Source organism: Gavia stellata, chromosome 28, assembly GCF_030936135.1.
Source record: "Gavia stellata isolate bGavSte3 chromosome 28, bGavSte3.hap2, whole genome shotgun sequence".
Classification (NCBI taxonomy): Eukaryota; Metazoa; Chordata; class Aves; order Gaviiformes; family Gaviidae; genus Gavia; species Gavia stellata.
This window is the reverse complement of record NC_082621.1, coordinates 6,487,527-6,498,328: the sequence shown is the minus strand read 5'-3', so window position 1 is coordinate 6,498,328 and position 10,802 is coordinate 6,487,527. Positions and strand designations below refer to the sequence as shown.

Genomic DNA, 10,802 nt, shown 5'->3' with positions numbered 1-10,802 from the left:
TCAGTGAAGACAAACTTTATCAGCAGAGACTCAGTGGAGACAGTCTTTATCTCTAATATGTCTAAGTACCAGGTGCAGTTGTTACAAAGTATCTTCTCTAAACTTTTCTTTCTTACTTTTAACCCTTGTTTCTCAAAATGCCCTGTAACAAACCTTGGGCTCATATTCCCAGCACTCCATGAGTGAATGGGCATGCTAAAAAGGAGAAAATTAAAAGGTAGCACTGCAGAAAATCAAAACACACCTACATTATCTGGGACATTTTTCTTTAGAGATGAGCATGTCAGAAGATTACTACCTCCACAAAGAGTGCCTGTGGACCTGGGCAAGTTCAGGACCAGTATAAAAGCAGGTACAACTTGCTCCATCATCCACTTCTCTTGTCTCTTTCTGCATTGAGGACGAGGTGAGGGAAGGTCTTTCTCCTCCTTCTGATCTAGGATGAGGTCTTGCCTCAATGGCCATCTCAAATGATACCCACTCTGCCCTACTGTTGGGCTTTGAGCTCCTTCTTATGGGACATTGAATGGGGAAGAGAGGCTTGGAGAGACACTAGGGGTTGGCTGAGATGGTCCTGCTCTGTAGGCTTTGTAGGAACCTCTCCAGGACTGGCTGCCCTTTGTAGGGCCCCCTGGGTCCAAGGAAAATAACACATGGTGTCTCTGTGCACAGCCTCCTCCTGGCCACCCATCAGGTAGCTTGTCTTCCTTGTGGTGGGGAGCAAGGCTGCTTTCTCACCCATGCCTGTACTATGATTTTCTCCCATGTGCACCTCCAGCCCAGAGACATGTCCTGCTACAACCAGTGCCTGCCATGCCAGCCCTGTGGCCCAACCCCACTGGCCAACAGCTGCAATGAGCCCTGTGTCAGGCAGTGCCAGAACTCCATCGTTGTCATCCAGCCCTCTCCTGTGGTGGTGGCCCTGCCTGGAGCCATCCTCAGCTCCTTCCCACAGAACACAGTTGTGGGATCCTCCGCCTCCGCTGCCATTGGCAGTGTCCTCAGCTGTGATGTAGTTCCCATTACCTCTAGGTGCTGTGACCTCTCTGGCATTTCCAGCTGCTATTAAGGCAGAAGGTGCCTCCCCTGATAAAGATGCTGAGAATACTCTAAGGAAAGACTTTGAGGAACTCACAATATGGTAATGCCAGAGGATTGGTATTTCGGATGCTGTTTTAATGATAGTTGACTGGCTTTGGCTTTTTCTCCCTTCTGCTTGTTTGCTTTCGTTCCCTGGGGCAGCAAGGTTCTCCCAAGGCCAGCCTCGTGGCAACCATCGGTATCCTTTCCGTCTGTGGGGCAGGCAGACAAACAGCATGCAAGAACTTCATGGCCAAGCCACGCAGACTCTCTCTAGCCCCCAGTGCTCCCTGCACTGCTGACCTCTACTCAGAGTGACTTTTTTTCCTTCTTTTGTCTCATTAAAATTCTGCTGTATTCCAGCCTGGCCTCCATGTGGTCCTTCCCTCTGTGGACACTTCCCAATACCAAAGGAGAAAGGTGTTTCTCGGGGGTATAAGGGGGTGAGGGCACAAGGAGACCCTTCTCCATTTACAGAGGAATGGGAGGTTGGGGCACCATGCAGGGGTCCGTCTTCTGAGCACTGTCCCTTGGAGGTGAGAAAGACATCCCTGGCTGCTCTATGTCACTGACCATCAGACCTGTCACAGAATCACAGAATCACTAAGGTTGGAAAAGACCTGTAAGATCATCAAGTCCAACCAATAAAAACAAACAAACAAACAAACAAACAAACCACACCACACAACAACAACAAACCACAACACACCAAAAACCAATCCACCCAACACCACACAGCTCCATGCCCATTAAGCTACATCCCACAATGCCACATCCACACACTCCTTGAATACCTCCAGGGAGGGTGACTCTTCCACCTCCCTGGGCAGCCTATTCCAATGTCTCACTACTCTCTCAGTAAAGAACTTGTTCCTAATATCCAGCCTGAACCTCCCCTGGTGCAACTTGAGGCCATTTCCTCTAGTCCTGTCACTAGTCACTTGGGAGAAGAGACCAGCACCCCACCTCTCTGCAACCCCCTTTCAGGTAGTTGTAGAGAGCGATAAGGTCTCCCCTCAGCCTCCTCTTCTCCAGGCTACACAACCCCAGCTCCCTCAGCCGCTCCTCATAAGACTTGTGCTCCAGACCCCTCACCAGCTTCGTCGCCCTTCTCTGGACACGCTCCAGCACCTCAATGTCTTTCTTGTAGTGAGGGGCCCAAAACTGAACACAGTATTCGAGGTGCAGCCTCACCAGAGCCGAGTACAGAGGCATGATCACCTCCCTGCTCCTGCTGGCCACACCATTTCTGATACAAGCCAGGATGCCGTTGGCCTTCTTGGCCACCTGGGCACACTGCTGGCTCATATTCAGCCGGCTGTCAACCAGCACCCCCAGGTCCTTTTCTGCGGGGGGAGCTTTCCAGCCACTCATCCCCAAGCCTGTAGCGTTGCCTGGGGTTGTTGTGGCCGAAGTGTAGAACCCGGCACTTGGCCTTATTGAACTTCATCCGGTTGGCCTCAGCCCATCGATCCAGCCTGTCCAGATCCCTCTGCAGAGCCTTCCTACCCTCAAGCAGATCAACACTCCCTCCCAACTTGGTGTCATCTGCAAACTTGCTGAGGGAGCACTCTATCCCCTCATCCAGATCATCAATGAAGACATTAAACAAGACCGGTCCCAAAACTGAGCCCTGGGGGACTCCGCTTGTGACCGGCCGCCAGCTGGATTTCACCCCATTCACTACAACTCTCTGGGCTGGCCATCCAGCCAGTTTTTTACCCAGCGAAGAGTGTACCTGTCTAAACCACGAGCCGCCAGCTTCTCCAGGAGAATACTGTGGGGAACAGTGTCAAAGGCTTTGCTGAAGTCCAGGTAGACAACATCAACAGCCTTCCCCTCATCCACTAGGCGGGTCACCTGGTCATAGAAGGAGATCAGGTTGGTCAAGCAGGACCTGCCTTTCATGAACCCGTGCTGGCTGGGCCTGATCCCTTGGTTATCTTGCACATGCCCTTTGAGTGCCCTCAGGATGAACCTCTCCATAAACTTCCCCGGCACCGAGGTCAGGCTGACAGGCCTGTAGTTCCCCGGATCCTCCTTCCGACCCTTCTTGTAGATGGGCATCACGTTGGCAAGCCTCCAGTCATCCGGGACCTCCCCCGTTGACCAGGACTGTTGATAAATGATGGAGAGCGGCTTGGCAAGCTCCTCCGCCAGCTCCCTCAGCACCCTTGGGTGGATGCCATCAGGCCCCATAGACTTATGAGTGTCCAGGTGGCATAGCAGGTCGTTAACTGCTTCCTCCTGGATCATGGGGAGCCTATTTTGCTCTCCATCCCTGTCATCCAGCTCAGGGAGACGGATACCCTGGGGATACCTGGTGTGGCTGTTAAAGACTGAGGCAAAGAAGGCATTAAGTACCTCAGCCTTTTCCTCATCCTTCGCGACAAGGTTCCCCGCCGCATCCAGTACAGGATGGAGATCCTCCTTGGCTCTCTTTTTGTTGTTAATGTATTTATAGAAGCTTTTTTTGTTGTCCCTCACGACCGTGGCCAGGTTGAGCTCTAGCTGGGCTTTTGCCTTCTTAATTCCCTCCCTGCATGACCTAACGAGGTCCTTGTATTCTTCTTCACTTGCCTGCCCCTTTTTCCAGAGGTGGTAAGTTCTCTTTTTTTCCCCGAGCCTCAGCATAAGCTCCTTGTTCAGCCAGGCCGGCCGTCTTCCCCGCCGGCTCTTCTTACGGCACATGGGCACTGCCTGCTCCTGCGCCTTCAAGATTTCCTTCTTGAAGAAGGTCCAGCCTTCCTGGGCCCCTTTGCCCTTTAGGACCGTCTCCCAAGGGACCCTCCCAACCAGTGTCCTGAACAGGGCAAAATCTGCGCTCCGGAAGTCCATGGTAGCGGTATTGCTCACCCGCCTCCTTACTTGGCTAAAAATTGAAAACTCTATCATTTCATGTCCTTCTTGTGTGTCTGCTCACAAATGCCCAGAAAAGCAGAAGGCCCTGAGAGGTCAAAGCCCCATGAGCTCTTGAGGAAGGGTGTTCTTCTTGCTATGGCCAGAGCTGCACTGTGGAGGTAGGCAGTGGGTGGGGGGCTCCAGAAGATTATTTGATTTGCAGAATGTCAGGAGTCATCATGCAGGGAACAGCATTTGGGATGGCCCATAGCTGCTACTCCACCTTCCTCTCCTCTCCATCATCCAGTCTAGGGGCTGTGGCCAGCAGCCATGGGCAGGAGTAGTAGGAAAATGTCCATGCCGTTGAATGCATCAAGGCTGGAAATTGTAGCTAAGCGTGTCAGAGCTAAGGGCAGTCAGCACAGAAACAGGGGCAGTGAAATGGTGTATTTCTGAGGGAAATCAAATTGCTCTGATGCCGAGCTTGCAGGAGAATGTGAAGCAAGCACAAGGATACTGGATGCATTTCCCAAGAGAGCTGCAGGAGGGTGCAGAGCTCTTGACTGCTTCATTGGTCCCCCCAGAGAGTTTGTGCTCAGGAATTGGCTGCTGTTCTGGGGGAAGAGGATTCTTTTTCAGAGGATTTTTCTCATCCTTTCTCATGGGTGGAGATGTCTCTTGGCCGCTACTACAGTCTCATAGACTATTTCCTGCACAAAAGTCCAGATGTCTTGACAAAAGTGTACAAGTGGAAGGATGGAAATCCCCACACTCATGTCCTCCGTCAAGAGGGAATTAGGGCTCATGAAGCATATCTCAGAATGACTGAAGGCCAAAAGCTTTATAAGGGCGTTTCACTTGCGTGTCTGAAATCCTGTCGCATTGAAATCCTGATGCATTGTGTATCATTCACAATTTGGCCTGGCGTGATTTACCATAAAGAAGGAGCAACAATATCTCCTTCTTTATGGACAGAAATGTTGCTTGAATGGAGAGAAAGTCACAGCGCAGTGTCAGAGATTATCCTCATGGGCCTCCCCTACACAACAGATCTAAGGGGGTGTCACTTCTTGATCTTTTTCACCACCTATATCTTCACTTTCCTGGGAAACCTCCTCATCTTGCTAATTTTGACAGCTGACTCCAGACTGTGGGCACCCATGCATGTTTTCCTGGGCAAGCTCTCTTTCCTGGGCCCCTGCTCCTCCAGAGTCTTCCTTCCAAAGATGCTGGAGGGCTTCCTCAGGCCAGGGGGCATACCTATGTCCTTCCACAGCTGCATGGCCCAGATGGACTCCTCCCAGCTGCTGGGCAGGGACCAATGCTTCCTCTACACTCTTATGTCCTATCGCCACTGATAGGCTGTTTGCACCACACTGCGCTATGGGGCCATCATGCCTCAGGCTGTGTGCATCTGGCTAGAGGCAGTGAGATGGCTGTCTGATTCCCTGCCTCCTGCTCTGCATACAATACTCACTCCCATTTGGTTTACTTTGGGCACAGGCACATCTATCGCTTCTTCGATGATCCACCAGATCTCCTGAACATGGGTTGTGCTGGCACTTCTGCCATCAAGGCTGTGATCATCTTCTGTATCGGCAGTGTGGCCCTTGGCTGCTTCCTCTTCAGCCTCACTTCTTAGAGGTGTAAAGCCAGAGCCATCCTGTGGCTCTGTGCTGCACAAAGCAGGCAACGATTTGTCTCAACCTGTGCTTCCCATTTCACTGCTGGGGCCTCTTTCTATGGCCTGTGTGTCTTCACCTACATGGGAAGTGACCTCAAAAGGGTCACTAGACAGTGTGGTGACTGTTCTTTACACCACTTTTACTCCCCTGCTGAACCCTTTGATTTGTACCCTAAGAAACAAGGATGTGAAAGTTGCTGGTATTTGTTCACATGCAATAAACAACTGGCCTGGTTGTACTGTTTGACAGTTGAAATGATGAATAGAGCTGTTTCCCCTCAAGAAAAAAAAAAAAGGCTGAATGGGCAACTTTTCTGTGAATGGGATCTGCACAGTGTCCTGTGCCTTGGTGAGAGGGCAACACTTTTCTACTTTTCTGTGGAAGTCAATGAGCACTGAAATAGGCGTTTGAGTCTCTCTCCTTAGTGATACTCAAAGAACACCTAGACATGGTCCTGGGCAATTGGCTCTAGGAGACCCTGCTTGAGGCAGGGGGGTGGACCAGTTGACCTTCAGAGGTCCCTTCCAACATAAACCATTCTGTGAGAGCAACTAATGTTGAGCAGCTCAGGGTTCCCAGCATCTGAAGGGATCTAAGGTTATCTATACTATCCTCTCTTTCTTTCTAGTGACACACGGAAATGAACTTCACAACTCACACAGAGTTATAAAGCAGGCATGTTTATTGCAGCGCCGGGTGCAAGGGGATTTCTCCACAAAGCTTGCACACAGGGTTAAAATCATGACAGGTATTTAAAACAGTTAACAAAGTTAGTTACGCCTACTGGTGCTACTCCTTAATAACTATTGGTTAATACTTTTCTTACTTCATCTTAAAGTTACAGTTCTCTTTTAATTCACCACGCATGCTCAGAGAGTAGGGGGCTAAATTGGGTTGGGGCTTCTCTAGCTAGGAGGTGTGTTTTTTAGTATTAAAATGAGATTATAATGAGACAAGTTAACTCTAGGGCACTATTTTGGCAGTCTTTTCTATTTTTCTACAATTCGTCCTTGCGCTAATCATTATTGCTAGTTAGCAGAGAGTCAGTGAAGACAAACTTTATCAGCAGAGAGTCAGTGGAGACAGTCTTTATCTCTAATATGTCTAAGTAGCAGGTGCAGTTGTTACAAAGTATCTTCTCTACACTTTTCTTTCTTACTTTTAACCCTTGTTTCTCACGATGCCCTGTAACACTAGTCTTTGTGCTAATAAAAGCCATTTTAAGCAATGCTTTGAGGAGGCTGAGTGCCTGCAATCAGTCACTCTCATTTATGGTTCCCCAGCCTCAGCGTTTGCAGCCTGTGGGGAGTCTGGCTTGTCACAAACACACCACCCTCTGCAGCCATGTGAATTTGTCACTGAGGCACTGTTCCCTTTGCAGGGCTGGCCCCACACCCCCACATCTCCCTTAAGGTGATCACTAAGCTCCTCAGGGAGCGCTTAAGGCTGGAGGAATTTTTTTCGATTCTAATGTGAGGATTCTTTGTGGCTGCAGCAATATGGATGTTCTCTAGTTTTTACATCATCCTATACACACAGGATTGAGACACAGAGAGCCTCAATGCCTGGAAAGACCGTGACAGCTTCCACTCCGCTGTGGTTTCTCCCTCTGTTCTAGTGAGAAAACAGCTGATTGAATCGCTGTCAACCTCTTGAGCTCACTAAAGCTGATGGTGTCTGATTCATTGCCTTAACTGTGGAGTCTGAAGTACTTGCCTAGAGCCATCCTGAGAGGCTGAAAGCGGGCATCAGTGGTGTGTGTGCAGGTTCATGCTCACATACATGTTCCTCTGGCTGTGTTCATGTGTGCGTTTGCATGTATATGTGTGTGTGTCTGGGGTAAGGCACATGTGTGAGTGTGCACAAATGCTGTGTGTGTGTATGTTTCGGCACATCTGTTCATGAGTGTGTATGTGTTTTAGCACATGCATGTGCCTTCATGCAGGTGAGTACGGATGGGAGTGACATTGGTCTGCATATATGTAAGTGTGTGGGCATAAGTGTGTGTGGATATGCACTTTTATGTGTGTATGTCTCTGTGCATGAGTGTGCACATATATCTGTATGTAAACATATACATTCAGGAACATGCATATGTGTAAGCATGTGTGTTTGAATATCTGTGCATGCATGTTGGTATGGGGGGTGGCTGTGCCTGTGTCTACACATGGGCTCCTTTGGAAATGTCTGTGCACACACCTCTTTATAAAAGTACTCATATGACTTACTCTTTGGGTGCATGCAAGCTCATGTGTGTAGTTGTGCCCATATGTGTGAGATCATGTGTGCACGCATATCTGTACGTGTGCATGCCTGTGCGTCTGCTAACCTCTATGTGCATATAGGTGTGCATGCATATGCATCCATGAGGGTATGTCAAAGGTCTTGTTAAAGTCAAGGTACATGACAGCCAGTGCCCCTCCCCTTCCCCACAGTGCCAGTCACCTCCTCATAGAAAGCAATGAGGTTGGTGAGGCATGATTTGCCCTCAGTAAGCCCAGGTGAGCTGCTCCCAATCCCCTTCTTGCCTTTCCTGAGTTTAGGAAAGGCTTCTGAGAGTATTTGCTCTGTCTTCTTTCCAGAGACGGAGTAGAGGCTGTCTAGTCAGCTCCTTGAACAACCTTGGATGCATCATCCAATGAACTTGTGTATGTCCAAATGATAGTAAGAGCTCCTTAATTCTTTCTTCTTCTTATGTGGGTACAGCTTCATTCCCAGAGAGTCTGCTGGGAGGCTCAAGCATGTGATGGGCCTGAGGAGAAGCCATACCAGTAAAAATTGAGGAGAAATACGCATTGAGTACGTCAGCCTTTTCTGCATCATTTGTCACATTAGTCAGTAGCTATGCTGAGAAGCAGACTGTCATATTAGCCTGCTGCCCTCTGCCGCTGCCATCTCAGTCAGAAGCCATTGTGATAAACTGACCTAGAAGAAGTAAGAAAATCTCTTCCAGTGCTACATTACCATGACAGTTTTTCGATCCCTCAGTCTCATTTGCTGAAATCACAACTCAGTAATACCTGCCCTGAAGAGTGCAGGTATGTTACTCCCTTCTTCACTGCAATAGCCTTTCACGTAGCTGCAGACTCTCAGCCTGCCAACCACAGTTTCCTAAACGTGATTTTCACCTCACAAAGTGATTGCAGTCACCATGTTCTAAAGGAGATGCCTGCACATGACCTGATAAATAATTCTCCAGGTTCATTTAATGGTGTAGGCCTGACATTCAGGGTCAGATCCAGTTGTCCACACATGTTTCTGCAGCAAAGGATTTCCCTGAAAATTTTAACTTAGGCTAGATGCTGTTTTCCCGTGCTACTTTTTCAGGAATGATGGCTTTGTTTCACTACTAGTAGCATCTGAAGGACCAGCACAGGCATACAAACTCTCACAGAAACTTTCCTGTTTTGGCAGATGAACCTCAACACTTGGGATGACGTGGCAAATGGGACAAGTGTGGAAGAATTCATCCTTCTTGGCATTTCAGGCACGTGGCATTTCCAGGTCACCCTTGTGGTTGGATTTGCATTGATGTAATCCCTGACAGTAATAGGCAATGCATCCATCATAGCCGTTGTGTGGAACAGCAACCTCCATACCCCAATGTACTTTTTCCTCTGTAATCTCTCCTTTCTGGAGATCTGGTACACTACGGGCGTTGTTCCCAAAGCCATAGGAGTCATGCTGGGGACTAGCCAGACCATCTCCTTCAGTGTCTGCATCCTCCAGTTGTTTTTTCTTCTCTCCCTAGGCTCCACTGAGTGTTTTCTCCTGTCTGTCATGGCCTATGACCGCTACTTAGCCATATGCTACCCCTTGAGATACATCTCCCTCATGAACAGCGTCCTCTCTGCTCGGCTGGCACTCAGCTCCTGGCTGGGAGGCTTTCTGGCCATCTTGCTGCTGGCCTTTCTAACATCCAGGCTGACATTCTGTGGGCCAGATGTCATCAATCATTTCCTCTGTGATATAGATTCCTGCCTTGTCCTCTCCTGTAGTGACACATGGCCCGTGGAGCTGGCGACCTTCCTTGTCTCCATAATTGTTGTGGTGGCTTCCTGTGTCATCATCCTGGTCTCCTACATATACATCATCTCTTCTATCCTAAGAATCCAGTCAGCCCATGGCCAGAAAAAGGCCTTTTCCACTTGCTCTGCCCATCTCAGTGTCGTCACGCTCTGGTATGGCTCCACCATGTTCCTGTATGTCAAGCCATCAGCCCAGAACTCCCTGGATCTGAACAAACTCGTGAATACCTTTAACATGGTTGTAACTCCTTTGTTGAACCCCTTCATGTACACACTCAGGAACAAAGAAGTGAAGCAAGCTCTGGGGTGGGCTTTCCAGAAGAAGTGAAGTGGCTTTTCAAAGGGCCTCAGTGGGAGCAAACAGATTCATCCCCTCCCTTCCATGACTTCTGGCCTGCAGAAGTTCTGCACAAAAGTGTAAGTGAACCTGGACATCGCAGGTAGTGAGAAGCCATCAGTTCCCCAGTGAGCTCATCTCGCTCACCTTACAGCCATCTTAGTCTGGCCTGAGCCTTGATTCTAATGCTCCCACCTCCCTCTCCACCTCCCTCTGTTCACTCCTGGGTAAACTCAGAATGTCTCAGAGTGCTCTAAAAACCAGTACTTGGAAAGGGTCACAAACCCCATCCAGAAATGGTTCTCCAACAGAATAGTAGAGGAGTGGTCCTCCCTCAGGTTTGTATTCCAGTTTGCTAAGTGCTTCACTTTGTCAGGGATTGGTTTGAATCCCCTAAAGAAATTGCAGCAGCTAGCTCATTGCTTTAGGAAATGGGCATGTATTTCTCCATTTAGTCTGACATTTTCTGGATGTATCTATGCCCCATTCTTGTGGCTGTTTCATCAAAACATGCTTTGGTTCAAGATAAAATTTGGCAATGTCTGGTATCTCCACCTATAGTCATTATTCCTAGCATAAGACCATCAACAAAATTTACATTCCCCTTCTTTCCTCTCTTCAGTATCTGAATGTACTTTTTTATTTTTTATTAAAAATATGCAAATTTCTATGCTTCACACTAGATGTGTCAGGGCATTTCCACATCTAAAATCCCACATCACTTTTTAACAGTCCATCATTCCACCCATTTCAAGCTTTGTTGTGGAAACACTTTAATGTGATTGGCAAAGTCCCCAAACTGCAAGGCTGTGAAATGCTGACTGCATAGCA

The 10,802-nt window shown here is 48.7% G+C and overlaps 1 protein-coding gene across 1 annotated transcript; it reads left to right on the top strand.

The window, feature by feature from the left end:
• The first annotated feature begins 9,020 nt into the window (after positions 1-9,020).
• Positions 9,021-9,962, top strand: LOC104252820 (olfactory receptor 6F1). Its single transcript, XM_059830585.1, is given in 1 exon segment — positions 9,021-9,962. A coding segment is annotated over 1 exon segment (942 nt).
• Positions 9,963-10,802: the final 840 nt, after the last annotated feature.